This window comes from Lissotriton vulgaris, chromosome 2_1 (genome assembly GCF_964263255.1).
Source record: "Lissotriton vulgaris chromosome 2_1, aLisVul1.2, whole genome shotgun sequence".
NCBI classification, from domain to species: Eukaryota; Metazoa; Chordata; class Amphibia; order Caudata; family Salamandridae; genus Lissotriton; species Lissotriton vulgaris.
Window position 1 is genome coordinate 757,985,522 of NC_141687.1, and position 19,695 is coordinate 758,005,216.

Sequence of the window (19,695 nt, forward strand, 5' to 3'; positions counted from 1 at the left end):
TGCCTGACTGTGGTAGTGGTGGTGGTGGTGGTGTTGGTGAACGTCGCAGTGGTGACTGAGTGAGAGGGGATTGCGGCCCTCCCTGGCGCTGTGGTGATGTCTGTGGTGGAGGATTGGCTGGCTGCGATGGCGCAGAGCTGGTGTTCCCTGCAGGCATGCTGTCTTCATCCTGTTCACTCCCCTCTGGCCTGGCTGACCTGCCTCTGCTGCCCTCAGCTGCACTGCGAGATGACTCGCCTGAAATGACACAAATGTAAAAATTCTCAATGCTCTGTCTGCAATGCCATTGCATTAAAGTACATGCCAACAGTGCACAGTGGTTATCCTGACCTATCCAATTCTATTACCATGCTATTGTGTTAGCTGCCCTGACAGTCCTGATCATGATTTCACACTGACTACATCACCCAGAATGCATTGCAGGTAAGCAGTAAGACATGGTGTGGAGTGGGAGCACTTTTACCACTATGGGGGTTGGGGTTGGGGAGGGGGTAGGGCAGCATGCTGGGCATGCTTCTTACCTTGTTTTCTAGCTGCTCTGGCGGAGCTGTCTGCGTCTCCTATGCCACTCACACTCTCCCGCTGGATGGTGGACTCCACCATCTGTTCCAGTGGTGTTGGTACTGGGGCTCGATTTTTTCCTCCTCCAGTTTTCCCTGCCAGCCTATGTCTCTCTGCCATCCTCTGTTTTGCTGTTTTTCTGAGGTCGTACCACCTCTTTCTGATGTCCTCTATGGTGCGCAGGGTCACACCTATGGCATTGATCTTGTCCCGAATGCCACTCCATATTTGCCTCTTCTGTGCGTCTGGCACTTGGTGGGACTGGGCTCCAAACAGCTTGTGGTACTCTTGGGTGACATCCTCGATCAGGATCTCAAGCACCTTGTCGCTGAACTTGAGTTTTCTTTTTCTTTCACCTCCCTCCTTCTCCTTGTCCTGGCTTGCCATTTCAATGCTTGTTCAGTGGTTTATCTATTTTTTTTTCTTGGCTGTGTTGCTGCTGGCTCCTCAGCTCTCCTGCCTGCCTGCCTGCCTCACAGTGAGCTCCAGGCCCTGTGCACCTGGCTGGGTGTGGCAACTTCCTGTTTGGGAAGTAAATGGGTGTATCAGGATTGGCTGATTCACCAAAACGCTGTTTTTTAAATTACCGATTCGGTATTTCCGATTTTGGATGTGGATTCGGTAACACCGAATCGGTAATAGCCTTTCGGTATGTATTTTTATTACCGATCTGTTCACAATCGGTATTTAATACCGATTTGCAACGAATCGGTAATGTTTAACGAATTTTTATCTACATCACGTTTACCTCATTCTTAATACCGATCCGGTATGATTCGGTATTAAGGAGTCGGTATTTGCAATTTACCTACATATGGCCCATACTGTTCGAGGCATATGAACTGCAGATTCTACACTTTGCATTAGATCGCCACCTGGTGTTGGGCTTGGATGATTGCATGTTGTTGTCGTCTTAGAAGAAGTCTTTTGTAGTCACAAGATAGGTGACACCTCCCTTGGACAATAGTGTGCATGGGCTCGGCTCCATCCTTAGATTGTTTTTTTCCGCCACAGGGTTCGGATGAAACTTTTCCGCTCCGGTTCGAAATCTACTTTTCAAGTACTTTGACGTGTAAAAACGTATTCAAACTTCACCAAACTACTTTCGATATCGATAAACGTCGAACCGACTCCATCAGCTTGATTTCGGTCGTCGACGCGGGCCGTTGGGCCTATCCACGCCGTGAGGCCTACACCTCATGGAAAGGACGCCATTCAAAAGATGCCCAGAGTGTGGAGCAAGGTTTCCACACAGTGACCATCACAAGGTCTGTAACCTGTGCTTATCACCAGAACACGACGAATCCAGCTGTACAGCCTGTGCATCCTCTCGATCCAAGAAGACCATTCGAGATCGGAGGGCCCGTCCACACAACATGCAGTGATCGGCTCCGGAACCGGTGGATATCTTCGACAAAAAAGTTCCGCTTGTCCCCGAAGAAGATTCAGACGATCTCCAAATCGTATCCGGGGCAGACGACTCTGATGACTCCATACCATCGGGTCAGCGCGTGAGTACTATTGCCCCTGCCCCATACCCAGCACCCAAATCGAAGGCAAAGGTCAACACTCCGCCTCCGGGGCCCAGTCACGAGCGAAATAGCACTTTGAAAGCCCCGCCATCGAGCCCGGCTCCGAAGAAAATACGCAAGCCTTCCGGTAGCTCCTTACCGAGCAAGCGGCACGTGCTCATCCCACTAGCTCCTTCGGCACCGAAACCGAAAGAAGTCCCGGCTCCGAAACCGTCAACTTCTAAAGACAAAACTATGAAGCCAGCGTCTGACGCCTCGAGGCCGACGAGCCCAGCTTCTACTCCGAAGCCAATATCTTCAGTACCAAAACCTACAAGGCCTGATTCTGATGCGCTCAAGCCCTCAAAACAGCCTACGACTACGAAAACAATACCTTCAGTGCCGAAATCTACGCCAAAGGACACAGTACAACTCCTAAGGCTAAAGACAAGCAGCAACCATGCCCAGAACCGAAAAAAATCGGCGCCGGCAAAGGTTCCGCAAGGAGAAGACCTTTTCCAACCTGATCCTCTACAAAAGAAGATCTACATTGACCCAAAAACTCCACTACACCACACAGGAAGAGGAAGTAAGACACAGCACCTACACCTGCGGTGCCTGTCAAGAAGAAGGACTCTGCCACATCTCCTATGTACCCTTCTTCTCCTATACTTCCTTATCCCTCATTTCCTGTTCCCCTTAACATTTCACCTCAAAATTCTCCTGAAAACTCTCCTCCTTATTCTTCCCCACATACACCTCCAAATGATGATGAGTATGGTACAGGGGGAGGAGTAGACCCAGATGAGTCTCTACCCTATTGATGATCCAGATTGGGAGTACCCAAACCCACAAGATGTGCCAGATATTCCTGACCCACATTCATATCCATCAAAACCTTCTCCCCCAGAAGACAATATTGGTTTTGGGCTCTTACTGAATGGGGCTGCCATCTATCATGGGGTCTCCATGCATTCAGATGAGGCAGAGGAAGACTTTTTATTAGATACGCTTGAACAATCACCAAAGTCTGTGCAAATTCTGCCTATGATTAAAAAGGGGTCATCAAACATGCTCCAGAAGTATTTAAAGATCCTGTACGTGCTAGGATTCTAAACCCTAGAATTGAAAAAAAAGTACAGGACAGCTACCCTTAGATTCTCTAGTCGTGTCAAATGCTAGAAAAAGAGCAAACTTACAGACATCACGTGAAGCACCACCCCCTGATAAAGAATCTAAGGTGAGAGATGCTTCAGGCAAAAGGATAGCTGCACAAGCTAGCAATACATGGCGTATAGCTAACACACTAGCCCTCCTTGCAAGATATGACAGGGATCACTATGATCAGTTAGAGACAGTACTACAGCATCTACCTCACCAATATAAGGCACAGGCAAATGACCTTATACAAGAAGTTAAGTTAATTTCAAATGCCTCAATCAAGTGCGCACTTGATGTAGCATACACTGCATCTAGAGCTGTAAACACTAGTGTCCTACTTAGACGTCATGCGTGGCTACGCATTTCCGGATTTAAGCAGGAAGTGCAAACTACCATCTTAAATCAGCCATTCAACCAACATCAATTGTTTGGACCAGAGGTAGACACAGCACTTGAAAAAATGAAGAAAGACACCAATACAGCCAAATCTATGCTTTCGTCGCCCCTTCTACGGAGGAGGCTCCAAACAGACTGGAGCAGACAATACAGCTTCCTTCAAATCCAGACATCCTCCAGTAAAGGATATTTTAGAGGAGGCTATAGAGGCAACAACAATAAAGGGAGAGGTTGAGGTAACAACAATAATCGAACCTCTTCCACCACAAAACAGTGACTTGCCTCTGCTCCCCCAACAGCACTACACTCCTGTAGGGGGCAGACTAACACAGTTCCTACCTGTCTGGAATTCCACCACAACAGACAGGTGGGTAAGACAAATTATTCAGTATGGCTACTGCCTCGTACTTACAGCTACCCCTCCACACAAACCACCCAGGCTGCGTCCAATGTGTGCAGAACATCTTACACTGTTCAAACAAGAAGTCATATCACTTCTTCAAAAGGATGCAATAGAAATAGTTCCTTTACAACATCAAGGAACAGGGGTTTACTCACTGTATTTTCTAATACCCGAAAAGGACGGGACACTAAGACCAATTCTCGACCTCAGGCCCCACAATCACTATATACACTCAGATAATTTTCAAATGATCACTTCACAACAAGTGCTCCCATTGCTGCAGCAAGGTGACTTCCTTACAACACTAGATCTAAAGGACGCCTACTTCCACATCCCTATACATCCTTCTCACAGGAAGTTTCTGAGGTTTGTACTGGAAGGACAGCATTATCAATTCAAGGTCCTTCCATTTGGGGTAACAGCTGCACCAAGAGTGTTCACAAAGTGCCTAGCAGTAGTAGCAGCACATCTCAGAAGACAACAGATACATGTCTTCCCATATCTAGACGATTGGCTCATAAAAGCCAAGTCATTCAATCAGTGTGTCCAACACACATCTCAGACAATTCAAACATTGCACGACTTAGGGTTCACAATCAACTACACCAAGTCGCACCTACAGCCCTCTCATGTACATCAATATTTAGGGGCTAAAATAAAACGTCTACAGCTCTAGCGTATCCCAGTCCAGCAAGGATACAGAGCATTCAATCCTTAGTCACAAAGTTTTAACATCAACACTCTCTCCCAGCCAGAGTGTTTCTGAGACTAATAGGCACAATGGCATCTTGCATTTTTATTGTACCATGTGCAAGACTGCAAATGCGTCCGTTACAGGAATGTCTAGCACATCAGTGGAATCAGGCTCAAGTACAACTAACAGACCTGGTGTTGGTGGACAGCTGCACACATCGCTCTCTGCAGTGGTGGAACACCAAAAACTTGACAAAAGGACGGCTGTTCCTCGAACCTGTTCCAGAAATAGTACTTACAGCAGACGCATCTCTCACAGGATATGGAGCCAAACTCCTACATCATACAACTCAAGGGCAATGGACCATTCAACAAAGATCGTTCCATATCAACCACCTAGAGCTGCTAGCAATATTCTTAGCGCTCCAAACTTTCCAAATACAAGTACAAAACAAAGCTGTCTTAATCCGGACGGACAACATGACAGCCATGTACTATATACAAAAACAGGGGGGACACTCTCTCTACAGCTGTCCCAGCTTGCACAGAACATTTGGAGATGGGCCATTCCACAAAACCCATATCTGTTAGCAGAACACCTTCCAGGAGTTCACCATCGGATAGCAGATCTGTTAAGTCGACAGACACAACAAATTCACGAATGGGAACTACGTCTGTAAGTTCTTCTACCATTCTTTCACAAATGGGGTCATCCAGACATAGATCTGTTCGCCACACAGGAAAACGCAAAATGCCCAACCTTTGCCGCCAGGTTTCCACGCCCGCTGTCCAAGGGTATAGCGATATGGATGAACTGGTCAGGCAGATTTGCGTACGCTTTGTCGCCACTACCACTAATACCACTAATAGTGCGCAAGCTACGACAACAATAGCTCAAACTGATTTTAGTAGCTCCCACATGGGCACGCTAACCGTGGTATACAACACTGCTAGAACTATCCCTAGTTCCACACCAAAACCTACGTCTGACACCATCCCTGCTAACGCAGAACCATGGAGACATCAGACATCCAGACCCAAGCCGACTGAATCTGGTGATCTGGCTCCTGAGGTCTTGGAGTTTGGTTATCTTAACCTACCATCAGACTGTATGATTATGAAGCCAGCAGACCTACTACTAGAGCTTGCTATGCTGCTAAATGGAAAAGATTTGCCATATACTGCAACAATAACCAAATTAATCCCCTAGATACTTCCATCCAAAATATAATTTGCTACCTTCTACATTTACAAAGATGTAACTTGGCATATTCATCTATACGCCTACATCTGGCAGCAATTGCAGCATATTTACAAAATAAACATCTGTCTTTATTTAGAGTGCCTGCTATTAAAGCATTTATGGAAGGATTAAAAAGAATCATTCCTCCCAGGTTACCACCCTCTCCAGTGTGGAACCTAAACAGTGTTCTTACAAGGCTCATGGGACCACCTTTTGAACCTCTACACAAATGTGAACTGCAATTCCTCACATGGAAAACAGCTTTTCTAATAGCTATTACCTCTCTTAGGAGAGTTGGTGAGATTGAAGCTTTCATTATAAAAGAACCATTTTTACAATTACACCGTAAAAAAGTGGTTCTCAGAACAAATCCTAAATTCCTTCCAAAAGTCATTACTCCGTTCATTTAAACCAATCTGTAGAGTTACCGGTGTTTTTCCAAAACCCAGACTCTGTAGAAGAAAGAGCTCTACACACCCTAGACGTTAAAAGAGCTCTTCTCTATTATATAGATAGGACCAAATCCTTTCGCAAAACAAAGCAACTGTTTGTAGCTTTCTCTCAACAACATAAGGGCAACCCCATCTCTAAAGCTGGAATTGCAAGGTGGATTGTAAAATGTATACAGAAATGCTATCAAAAAGCAAAACGTACATTAACAGTTCCTCCTAGAGCGCACTCCACACGCAAACTAGAAGCCTCCATGGCTTTCTTAGGGAACATTCCTCTAGAAGACATCTGTAAGGCAGCAACATGGTCTACAACACACACCTTCACTAAACACTACTGTGTTGATAGGCAAGCCAAGCAGCAAGCTGCAGTAGGCCAAGCTGTCCTAAAAAGTCTCTTTCAAACTACTGCAACGGATACAGGTGACCACCGCTAGGGGAGACACTGCTGCACAATCTATGCAAAGTGTAGAATCTGCATCTCATATGCCTCGAACGGAAAATGCTACTTACCATTATGCATCTGTTCTTGGCATTTAGAGCTGCAGATTTCTACAAGCCCTCCCGCCTCCTCAGGACCTATATCTGTTCCAGTTTCATCTTAATTAGATATACACATGGATATCCCTTCTTTATTTCTACTAACTCCATCATTTCCTATCATGGCGAAAAACAATCTAAGGATGGAGCCGATGCCCATGCGCACTATTGTCCAAGGGAGGAGTCACCTATCTCGTGACTACAAAAAACTTCTTCCAAGACGACAACATGCAATCATCCGAGCCCAACACCAGGTGGCGATCTAATGCAAAGTGTAGAAATCTGCAGCTCTACATGCCAAGAACAGATGCATACTGGTAAGTAGCATTTTCCTTACTCGACTATATAACCTTATAAATGATCTGTACAATTAAAAAATCCAAAGATACAGTAAGAAGAATAATGTTTGGTTAGAAATACAACAATCAGATAGTTTTCATATACAAATAGGTGTTTGGAAAATCACAATATAAGCTTGAACCTATACAATTGGATTGTAAAGAATTGGTCATGCGATATCCAAACAGTAGTAAATGAAAACCTCACAGGAACTTCCACAGTGAGTCTAGTGGTACGATATGGATGGAAAAGGAGGGGGAAGTGGGAGTGGAGGATGGTTGCCTGGGTAGTACAAAAACCTAACTAAGTGGTCCGCCATGCATCACCCAGCCTCCTCCTATCTAACTAGTACTACCTCCTTGCTGACTCGTAAGTGCAGACGCTTGCTTAACCAAATAGTTCCCAGTATGTAGCTCTCGATGCTACAGCTCATCTGCTTGGAGGAAAGCATTTGGAGATACAAAACAGCTGGTTTACCCTAAAGGCCATCCTTCCCTCTCAAGAGTGGGAGAACACATCACTTTTGTAAATCTATTAAGTGCTCACAAAATAAAAAATTGTTGGTTGTGTCTTTGATGAAACAATTATAGCAGGAACGTGGCAGTAAAATATTCAGCTTGCTCCATTTACACTGTTGATCTAGCACTGGATGTGATCATTTTAATCTAAATCTGGTTAGGACACAGTGATGATTGTTGTTTGTTACAAATGTCAGATAAAGATCCATAAATACTGTGGTACTTAGAATTAAGTGTGCATGCAGTGAACAATTTTATAATTCCCACTCTTTCCTCCTCTCCTTGAAATGAAGTAAAAAAAATTCTTTGGTCCAAACTAGGTCTGCTTTAGTTATTTTGTCTGGTTCAAGGAATAAATCTGGGCGTCTCAAATGTGCAAAACTCCTTTGAATGTGCTTTAGCCTTGGTATCGCTATACCACCCCCTTAATTCAAGTCAGTCCTCACTTTAAAATGATTTAAATATTTAAATATGCCTTCTTTTTAGATTAAATTGAAATCCATCTCAGTAAAGGGTTGAGTGATATGAAACTATCTCTAGTTCTTAATGTAAAGTATGTGTGGGGGTGGACTGATGTAGGGACAGCAAACATGTAAGAAATGTGTTTCTCTCTACCTGTATGGCAGGCACCCTGGTATAACCTCAGATATCGGCTCTGTATAAGACTGCGGCTAAACATTTGATTTGAAATAGTTTTAACAGCACCTCCTGTGATCTATTCCCAAGTCGCTTAGAGAAATCAAAATTTGCCACTCTTCATCTAGTCACAACGAGTTTTTTAGCTACCTGAGCAGGTGACCAAGTGCCTTGTTGTCAAAGATGATGCCCATATAGGAAAATTCCTCTACTTTTGATTAGTCCCCCCCCCCTTTAAAATCTACTTGATTTCGTGTTCTTGATATGTGATTTTTTTTTAAATAATTGGTACTTGGGTACAACTATTCATAAATTGCACAAAGCTATTTAATAGGAGTTGCAAGCCCAGAGCGGTATGCACGATCAGACCCACGTCGTCCCCTTAAAGAAGTCTTAGAATGAACTGCTTCCCCAATCTTGGAATATCAGTGGAGGCCCGAAACAGAACCGTGTCTGGTTTGCTAATATCCAGTAAGAAAAGAAATGGGGCCAAGATACAACCTTGCCGGACTCCACGATGGACCTCAAAAGAGTCCCTCAGCGTTGTATCTCACCACTGCAGAGAGGTCCAGATGTAGATTGCCCATTGATTCCCATAGCGGACTGTAGATCCCACAATTTTCTCCTATTGACTCTGTCGAAGGTTGATGTTAGGTCCATGAATGAAAGATGTAGGGAGCCTCCCTTGACTCGATTGAATTCTGAACAAGCAGATATAAGTTCAGGCACTGATCAAGGGTGCACTGACCTAGCTGCTAAGAGAATTTTGTTTTCCGTTGCCCAAGTTTACAACCCACCTTCACTGTAGAATCAATAAGGGAGATTAGGTGATAGCAAACAGGGTCACTGTGGTCCTCTTTATTGAACACTGGAACAATTACCAATTGCTCCAGGACTTGGGAATAGTTCCTCTAGTTGCAGAATTCATGTTGTTGGTCAAGATTAATGCCCAGTCAATCAAGTGTCCCTCTATATGTCCGGAAGAACCTGTCTGACCGGGGATGTTTAAAAAAAAGTAGCTCAATGGCCTTGGATACCTCCTCAACCTCACACATAAGGTTCCTCCTAGCCGGGAGGCCAGTGCATGGCTGTTAGTGCAGTCATTCTGTTAAGCTCCATGTATGTTTTTTAATTGGGCTATGCATACGGAAGGGTATAATATGACATTCAACTCCCTTTATTGGAGAGATGATTGGCAGATTCACTATTTCCCAAAACCGGTCACTATTTTTAGGATGCTAGCTTTAAAAACTTCATCCCCTGTGTCCTCTTGTAATTATTTCCTTCTCTTTTTCAACGCCATTTCATATTCCACACGGAAAAAGAGATACCTCTATCCTGTCGGTTGGTGAAGCTTTCAAGGCTGCCATAAGTCTGCGATGAGCTCTTACGCATTCACCTTCAAACCACTGACATACTGCTTTTTTCTTATGATTTAGGCACTGACAAACCACTTTTTATTTCTATTGAAATATTACCAAAAGACTGCAATATTATCTCCGGGTCTAAGGCTCCATCATGACCCTCTTAATATCCACCTTACACGTTACAAGTGATTTCAAAAAGAAGTTTTTCGGGATGTTTGCCGAGGGTGGCTTGGGATTTACAGAGTTCTGCCATAGTGTAGCCCCAATTTCAATGGTTTTATGGTTCTATAAAGATCTTCAAAATGCTCCTGAGAATGACACTTCCCTCTAAGGTAGCAGAGATGACAACGTAATCTTTAATAGAGATCACTCCCCTTCCTGTAAATGTTGAATTAAATGTAAATATTGGAATAATGGGAGTTTGGCACCATCCCAATTTAGCAGCTTTGATGGGATTAAATTCTGCTATTTGGGAGTTCAACATAAATGTATGTTCATAATGAACTGGGCTCGCACCACTTCTCTGTTCCCCACCCATTGAAAGACAGCAACTCCCTAAACAGGGGTGAATTTTAAAGTCTCCCAGAAGGACAACAGGAATATATGTGTGTGCACCCCTTGCCAATCGTCCTTGAAGGACCTTAAAACCGTTTGTTGTTCCATAGCAATTTGAGCATTGACCAAGTTATAAAAATGTAGCACAAGTAAATCTGCTGTGTTTGGGAACTGAAGTGATTCTGCTAACGGGTGAGGAGAGCTTGTGGGCATGTGTCAATTTACTACGTGAGGACAGAGATATTAGCGTAATCATACCTCCTTTGACTCTGCCCTCAGCAAATTGTACGGCCAGGGAGTTAAAGGAGGAAAACCTTCTAAATAACTGTGGAAGTTTTTTCCCATGTCTCCTAGAGGGCTATTATATTATAGTGATTCAGATTCCTTAACCACCCCTGTCCTTTATGTTGTTATTTAGACCTGTGATGCTCGTACTCAAGATACCCACATATGTTGATGACTGGATAGTCTTAGGGTTTGCTAGTCTTGTACGTTCTGTGGAGACATTCTCTTGATCTTCACACTTTTTGTATAGTCAGTCAATATTCTCTGAACAGTTGAAGACAACAAAACTATTATGGATTTGAATCACGTATTGGGGTAACCATCTCCTTGGGGGTAACCCTCTCCTGGTTCTCTCCGTTCTGGTCTTGATCGGGGACAACTCTGGAAGGTGGGGGGATACCTTTATTCTGGCTGTGGCCTGGGTGCTTGGAGCATACACCTCAAAAAATAACCTGTAACATCCTGATTGTCAAAATTCTTGATGACACAGTCCCCTTCTTCGGGATGTTACCGACCTACTCTCTTTTTACAGGTCATGATAATGTGATTGACTAAATTAGCCCTTCTCCTGATCAGAGAGTAGTACAATGGGCCACTTTGATCATCAGTTGGGGTGCTGTTTTGTTCTTATCCTGTGTAAGTGTAGGAGAGTTAGACAAAATCCCCACCAGTGGGGTAGAGGCCTGTGGGGACATGCAACCTTTTAGTAGAATTATCCTCTCTCTGAGATTGCTATCACTCATCTGAACAGCAGCTTGTTTATGAGAGTCAGACCGGCTGGGGTGGTCAAAGATGTTCCTATCCTGAAGGGGCCTGTGTGTTAGTACTGTTTGGTGATCACTTTCTCCCTCCCTCGGTCCCTTTCCTGTCTCATGCTGGGCCCTGAGACTGGCAGTGCACCACCCACAAATCTCCTCACCGTGTCTGTTTTTACTACTTCACTTTTTTATCATAGATAGAGGCTTTGGTTAGTGAGCCTCCCACCCCTGTATCTTATGTTGCTGGTCCGTTTTATCCATCATCGCCCTTTGTGATGGTAAACTCTCGGTTTGTGTTTAGGAAAGAGGAGTTGATTCCATTGTTGTTAATCTTGATATAATGGGTGAAATTGAAGAAGTTATTAGGGGTTTAATTTTAGTATACCAGGGTTCTAGCAAGGAATGAATCATGGGTTGCAGCTCATCCATATCCCCTTTACCAGTGGTTTTTACATTATCTCGCGCGCTAGGTTTGAATTTTACATGTCATGTTGTGCTCTGCCGTTGCTTTCCAGAGCTCCCCCTGACCCTCCTTCTTCCTTTTGTTGTTGAGACGAGGTGTCAATAGCATTGGTAGTAACATTATGAATTTGTACTATACTTGGAACCTCTGAGTTTGGGTTGGTCAGTTTCTGACTTGAAGTCTCACACTGTGTTGCTAACTGGGAGTAGAGGTGGGTTCTGGGACATTCACACAGCAAAATGGAGGGGGGAATCGCTAAAGCTGACACGCCCAATCCTAATTCTTCATTCACTGAAGTTATATCTTCTGTTAAAGCCCCCACAGCTGAGGTTAAATAAGTTAGGATTGACTTTTCTTTAACAATTGCTTTCTGCACACTACCTGTCAGGGTGATAGTTTACGATTGACCATAATGGATGGCTACTATTTATTTATTTATTTATTTATTTATAGTGTTTTGTATAGCGCGGACAAGACCCGTGGGTATCAGAGCGCTTAACAGAAAGGAATTGCATAAAAAGATAATAAAAGCAGTAATAGCAACAAGAGCATAGTGAGGTAGAAAGGCAATATACTGTATGGACGCGATTAATATATATAATCATAATAATTGTGCAATTGTCATTAAATGGAGAGCAAGGCTTGGCTTGTGTCATGTTAACAAACCATGTTCGTTGAGGTAGGGTTATAAGGCGATTCAGTGCATATCAGGATAATAAGTATAAATAAGTCAAGTGAGGTAGAAGTTATATATAGTGGTTGAGACAAATAGTTAAAGTTCCACATATATTGGTAAATAAATCAAGTGAGGTAGAAGTTAAATAGTATGACTGTGAGATATAGTTCAAATTCAAATTCACACATGTATACGAGGTAGCTGTGAAGTGTCAAGCCTCAGCTTGCACACGGTATCAGTTCATTGTTCGATGATGATCTTTCCCATTTTCCATGGAGAGGGCAGCACTCCGTTAGCGTCTTTGATCTTCCCGGTGATCCTTAAGTTACTCTAAGTAGGGTATTTACTCATCAAGTGGCTCTTCAATTCTCGTTTGAATGTTATTGTATTTTGAATCTTCCTGATGTTTGGAGGGAGTGAGTTCCAGATTCTGGGGGCAGCTCCGGAGAATGCTCTGTTGTAGGTCTTTTTCTTGTGGAAAAATGCTGGTCGTAATAGCAAATCCTTTGCGCTTCTCGTAGTTCTGTTACCTCCTGAGATCTGAAGTTTCTTGGCTAGATATCTCGGTGTGTTGTAGTGAACCGCTTTGTGCGTGATACAGGCCATCTTCATTTGAATTCTGGCTTCAAAAGGTAGCCAGTGTAGTGCTTTCAGGTGAGGAGAAATGTGATCGAATTTCTTTGTTCCCGTAATGAGTCTCGCCGCTGCGTTGAGGCAGGCTTTTAGCGGTGCTGTGGATGTTTTTGGCAGGCCCGCCAATGTGGTGCAGCCATATTCGATCCTCGAGATGACTAGTGATTGTATAGCCAGTTTTAGATCTGTCTCAGTGATAAAGGGTTTCAGTTTTCTTAAATAGTTCAGGTGGAAGCGGGCGCTCTTGGCCATTGCGTTAATATGGTTTTTCATGTCGAGATTCTTATCTAGTGTAATTCCTAGTGATTTGGCTGAGTTAACTAGGGTCGGGGTGCATTCTAGCGCAGTCACCAGTTTAGTCCACTCTATAACTTCAGATTGGCTCCTTGTCGGTGAGATTAGAAGGAATTCGGTTTTCTGGGCGTTTAGTTTCAGATGGTTCAACGTTAGCCATTGCAGAGCACTCTTTAATGTCTTGTTCATTAGGTCGATGTCCTCAAGGGAGGCGATCTTTATGTACTATAGTTTTCTTACTTATATCTAGACAATAGTCATAATCGAAACAATAAAAAAGAGAACTAACGGGAAGAATCAAACACCATGAGCGATTAAATAATTAAAAACATGTGGCCAAATAGCCACCATTGATTGTGTGATTAAGATAATTAAAATACAATATTAGGGTACTCTAAAGTGGCTTAGCCCAGGTCTCCGGGGAAGCCTTAAATTTGCGTCCTACAGGAGTGTGGGGGGGACTCACATGGCCCGGGTGCCACCCGCATGGACCCTCAGAGTGCTTTATAGCTGAAGTCACCGGTGTTGGCCTTGCTACTCCTGGCCCCTGCTTGAAATACTGGGGCATAAACCTCTTTCAGTGTTTAGTGTATCCGGCGCCACACGCGGACGGGGGCGCTGAGTGCTCGATTGCAAAGTGTTAAATTCCAATAAAGAGGCTTGAAATCCAAGATTGATGATTTTTAGTTTTAATCTCATAGAGCACAGTACTTCATACAGCCAGGACCATAATCAGAATGTCTCAATTACAGTTCCATGTGATGTCATATACAACTGTAAGGCATGTGCCATAGTTAAACATACACAAGATACATAAAAGGGAAATACACAATTAAAAGGGAAATACATAGAATTAAAGAATGTAACACAAAGACACTGGTTTTATCCCCGTATGCCCTGGCCACAATTTGGAATATTAGGGCGTGATGTCCCCTTGCAGCCTTTAGTACCTCAGAATGCTTCATAGCGTAAAGTCAGCCTCAGCTTGGAATTCTGGGGTGTGAAGTCCCCTTGCAACCATTAGCGCGCCATTTTACTAACATCTTTTACTGCTCTTATGAAATTGTGCTGCAAATCAACACACTAGCATATTAATGGCACAGTGGTCAGAGAATAGCTTCATGCTGTGCTCCGACTTTGTGCGCTATTCATTAGGGGTTAGTTCTGTATCCATCATCAACAAAACTGTGGCATACATCGCTTGTCTCAAATGGAGACATTTTGACTAGTTGTTGTAAGGTGTTGATGTTCTCTATAATGTGAAATTTGTATTTGCAGCTCTGACAACCCTGAAGGGCTTGATGTGTACATGCATATTTTACAACTGCTTACTACAGTGGATGAAGGAATTCAGGCAATAGGTAAGTTACCTTAAACATCATTTCTTTATAAGAAATATGTGTAACGCTAAGAGAGAATTCTAGTTCATTAGTAATAAACCTCAGTATTGAATGCCACTAAGCACGGTACTATGAAAGACTCAAACCACACTCTTACTTGAGTACAGGAGTCAAAATAAGGACGAAGAAAATGTTTTTAAATCTACGACTGGGGGTCATGCCTTAACCTAAAGGACATAAGATGCACCTTGTTACGACCTTTTTTCAGGCATCACTGTACTAGGACATGTAGGCAGGCAGTAAAGTTGTGCTTCAATCCTGCCGAGGCCTGCAGCTAAACTGCTGACTAACAAAATGTTTTGAGACTGCAACCAGGAGACTAAAAATGTGTCGCATGCAGACTCCAGGTCCAAAAATGGACCTGGCACCCCTTTAAGTGAGCTGCAAACGGCAAGCAACAGCGCTTTACAGTCACTCCAACACTTTAAACCAGTGGTTCCCAAACTTTTTTAACCCGTGGCTCTCTTGACCTAATTGGCAGTTGGCAGTGGCTCCCCACCATTTTTTTTACCGGTGGGCGGGTGGCAGGGATGTAAGCAAGAACTCTGGAATACTTCCTGTTGGCTTCCTTAAATTAATTGGGATGCAATGCAGGTATTAGGGATAAAAAGGATAGCAGCTGCTAGCTAGCTATTCACAAACTACCAGCAGACCATTAGTCATTCTCAGAAGTGTTGTAAGCACATCAAGTAGTACCCGAATAGCATCACATCGCGAATTTTGGAACACTGGACAGATGATTTTTCACCTTTTCTTTAAATTAAAGGTGACGAGTAGCATATTGGCAAGACCTGGGGTGCACATCTACAGCACTTTATTCATTTCGAAAGTAAACACAAAACATATTATTTTATAGATGCACATAGGGCGGGCGAGTTACAGGATGTACTCAAATATTGCGGTGGTTCACGTATTTGTTGGGTTGACTTGACATGGTGGCCCACCCAGAGCCCACTCTCCCACCTCATCACCTTTTATAAGATGCAGCTTGAGGTCAGAGCTACCCACTTTGGAACTGAGGAATCCGGTTCGAGTCTGGTCTTGGCTCAACATCCTGTGATCCTGGGCAAATCACTTAATCTCTCCGTATCTAAAAAAGGAACATATCCTTATGAAATGTCATTGGTGCTCATGTAAAGCACTCCAATATGTTTGGGTTGGGTTTGCTCTATATAAAAACTGAGGGGAAAAAAATGAAAAAATTAGTTTAATTTACTCTTTCAAAGCTATTTGCATCTAAATAACGGAAGGTGCTCGTGACTCCACAAGGAGCATGACCGCCTCCTGTGCTGCAACACCTTCCTTTCTGCCACTGACCAGCATCTCTTTCACAGCTCATCAGAAGCTGAAAGAGTTGATTGCCTTTTTAAATGGTTAGAAAGGCCAGGCGCCAAAATGCCGGATTATGGGCATCATGTTTTGCCTTTGAGTAAGAAGTGTCAGGATCTTCATTCGCAGGCGGGCCTTACGGCTTTAAGGCCCCGGGAAGAAGGGGCTCCTCCCCAGGGTTTAGCAGCCACAGTGAAAGTGGGCCTCTTTCCCTAATCCCCCGCAGCGCTCCACATGCCTTTCCCCGGGCCTCGCGGTGCTGCAGCATAGGTGTAAGGCAGAAGACGGGGAAATACTTTTGTGAGACCCCATGTTGGTGGGCTGAGCGCGGGCCCTGGGCAGCTACCTATGCTGCCCATGCCTAGCGCCGGCCCTGCTGCTAGTAACTATATATTAACAAATACAGAAAACACCCTTCTCCCCACCGCTTACCTCTTGTCCTGGTGATCGCATTCCTGGCCCTGCTAGGCTGGAAATCCAATCCCAGTCACAGGTACTGCAATTTCTCCCCACGGGGTCAGGAAGGAGGGTTAGGACAAAGAGGTGACCTGGTTGTAGAGCTGTTCACCGAGCTAATGCGGTATCTCACTGCCCTGATATTGTGGCCAGGCAGAAGAAAATAAAGTGGCCTAGTGCAATGTTGCCTTAAAATATACCTCAGTAGAGGCCGAGGCTCAGGGTTAACATGCACAAAAAGCCCGTGCTGAGTAACAAGGCCCAAGAGGAGGGGGAACATTATGGTGAGAAACTCTCAGCTCGACTGGGTTGCAGCTACTTGAAAATTAATCATTCCAAATTGGGCAGCATTATGGCATTAGGTGTAAGCAAACAGCAGTACCACTGAGGCCGAAACCCGCACTTCAGGCTCAGGTGCATGTGATATTGATGCAGAGATGGAACCCGTTCCTTGGGCTCTGGCTGCACACAAAATTGGGGCTTTTGAATTCGTGGCGGCCCGCACAACAATGCAGGCAAGAGATACATGTGGGGTAGATAGCGGCTGAAACTCGCTCCCTGGGCTGCTGCTCCAGGTGCAGGAAGGTAGGTGAGGTGCCAACATATCCAAGGAAAACAGCGCTGGGCTCAGTACTGGCTGGGCTCCGACGAGTAGCTGAGTCCTGTGTGCGCTGTTTGTGCACCCCCCGCCTCCGTGCTGCTCTGCTTCAGAAAGGCAGAGCTAGGGGCAGGGCAACCTATACATCACGGAGGCGGGGGCGAAAGTGACACATACTTAGTGAGACTTTCACACTTCCTTTCACCCCACTCCCCCCCACCCCCCCCCGCATCTTGCGAGGTGAGATGACAGGAGACCGTCACAAGGCAATTAGTTCATCCGCATTCAGGCCCTGGTAGGGCCTCAAAAAAACGCATGCACACGGCCAGATGCTATCTTTCCCACATCGTGCGCGGCGCCCCTGGTGCAGTTTGGGAACCACTGCTTTAAACCAACGATGACTATATGCTCAAAATAATGCACTTTATTATGCTGTATTAGGATGGTTGGTCAACTCAGGGAAACTATCAGTCCAGCTTTTCCAGATGCACAAGCACTTTAGATTTATTGACAACCATAATGGGCAATTGTATAACTGCAAACATGTTTATCGATGGTTTTTTAACGCCAATTTTATCTTTTTCTTTTAACTGTGAACAAGAAATTTTTTATTGCTTTGTGTATGCAAAGATTTTAATCATGCATAATAAAAATTACTTACTTACTAAGCACAATACAATATTCTTTGGGAAATTAGCTGCTATATTTAAAAGCTAATTATTTTGGTTGGTCAGTTTCCTCTGTGCAAATGTGTCTATTAACGCTTCAGGCCTATTATTTATACAATATTATATTATGATTATATTTGCTTCCTTTTATTAAACAATCTCCTGTCCTACTCTGTTATGCTCTGCCACCACCATTGATGCCAGTGAGTAACTTCTGCCACACGCAGACTATTTCACAAGTTGGATGCCACCTGTTAGGTCATTAGGCCGCCTGGTAATGAAGAATCCCCTCTTTTAAGCCCCTCAGGATTCCAGGTTTTGCTAGCTGTGCATTTTTTATTTTGTTTTAATTATTTTCAATAATGAAAAACTTTATAGTCTAGAAGTGTACACCTCTCCATTGTCCTGCAAATGACCGGTGAAAATTATGCAATAGCTACAGCGTACCTTGATTACATTGATGTTTAAAGCTTATTTTCCCTGTTTCAAGTTCACCTACATTTGGTTTGTGTGACCTTTTTATTTAACCAAGTTTTTATTTATTTTAATAAGATTTAATATAGCGCATTTCACAGTATCATAAAAACAAGTGGTACAGATATGCACGTTCAACGATACAGCTGTATTTACTCACCACAACATGATATCCCTGACCTCCGAACTCCAACAAGAAAAAAAGAAAAGAACAACTATTTTGGCCAGTGATGTTGTTTCAATGAGAACACACTCCACATATGGGACTCACGGTCAAATATCTTATAGTAATGTCCATGGGCTACACCAATGTTTTTATCACAGCTATGAATGCCCACAAATGTGTAAAAGAGTCTTTTAGTTTCTGAAAACAAACAATGACACTCAACTTTAGTGGAACAAGTTCAAAGCTCACAGTCGTACTGGGCATGAGGCCATGGGCAAATCCTGTGGCCAGTACTCATTTAGGGGACCCCATACTAAGTCAACGCCTTTGGGTTTATTGGTTAGCACATTAGAAAGGCATTCCATTGCCATGATACTCCACATTCTATTGTTACAATCGTTCCTGTTGGATAGGTCACAAACTGTAGACCTAGACGGTAACACCTCAGAACCTTTTTCACTTCCGTGTGGGGTGCCACAGGGCTCAGCTCGTAGCCCTATGCTTTTCAATATCTATGTGGCTCTTCTGGCCGGAATCATAAGGTCATTTGGTTTCCAGCTCACCTCCTTCGCTGATGACACACAAATTGTGTTGTCGCTGACGGAGGGAGCGGAAAAGGAGGCAGGTGATCGCTTGCATGACTGTATGAGCGCCATCTCAGCCTGGATGTCCTCCAATTGTCTAAAACTTAATTCGGCTTAGACAGAGGTTTTAAAATTTGTCAATAATCCACGGGTAGGGACATCAGAGTGGTGGCCGAAGGATCTGGGCTTGTTTCCAGTACCTTCAAGAAAAGCCAAGAATCTTGGTATCGGGGTGGATAATAAACTCACCATGGGGTACCAAGGGAACATGGTGACCTCAGCATGTTTTATGGCCCTAAGAATAATCAAGAAAATTAAGTTCTTCCTGAGTGAGAGTAACCTTAGGACTGTGGTTACAGCACTCATAATGTCGCGTCTGGACTATTGCAACCTTTTATATCTCAATGTTCAAATACAACATATGAACAGGCTGCAATTGGTCCAGAACGCGGCAGCTAGAATGCTGACCGGGACACCCAGGTTTGCCTCTGTCAAAGGAGAACTTAAGAAATTGCACTGGCTTACAGTACAACTAAGAT

At 43.9% G+C, this 19,695-nt stretch overlaps 1 protein-coding gene across 2 annotated transcripts in view; it reads left to right on the forward strand.

The window, feature by feature from the left end:
* SAAL1 (serum amyloid A like 1) overlaps nucleotides 1-19,695 on the forward strand; it is a 266,162-nt gene that overhangs the window by 157,909 nt on the left and 88,558 nt on the right. For both annotated transcript variants that reach the window (XM_086956068.1, XM_086956067.1), the window contains one exon: nucleotides 14,760-14,842. In XM_086956068.1, coding sequence (XP_086812194.1) covers nucleotides 14,760-14,842 — 83 coding nt within the window. The remainder of the gene's footprint in view (nucleotides 1-14,759; nucleotides 14,843-19,695) is intronic.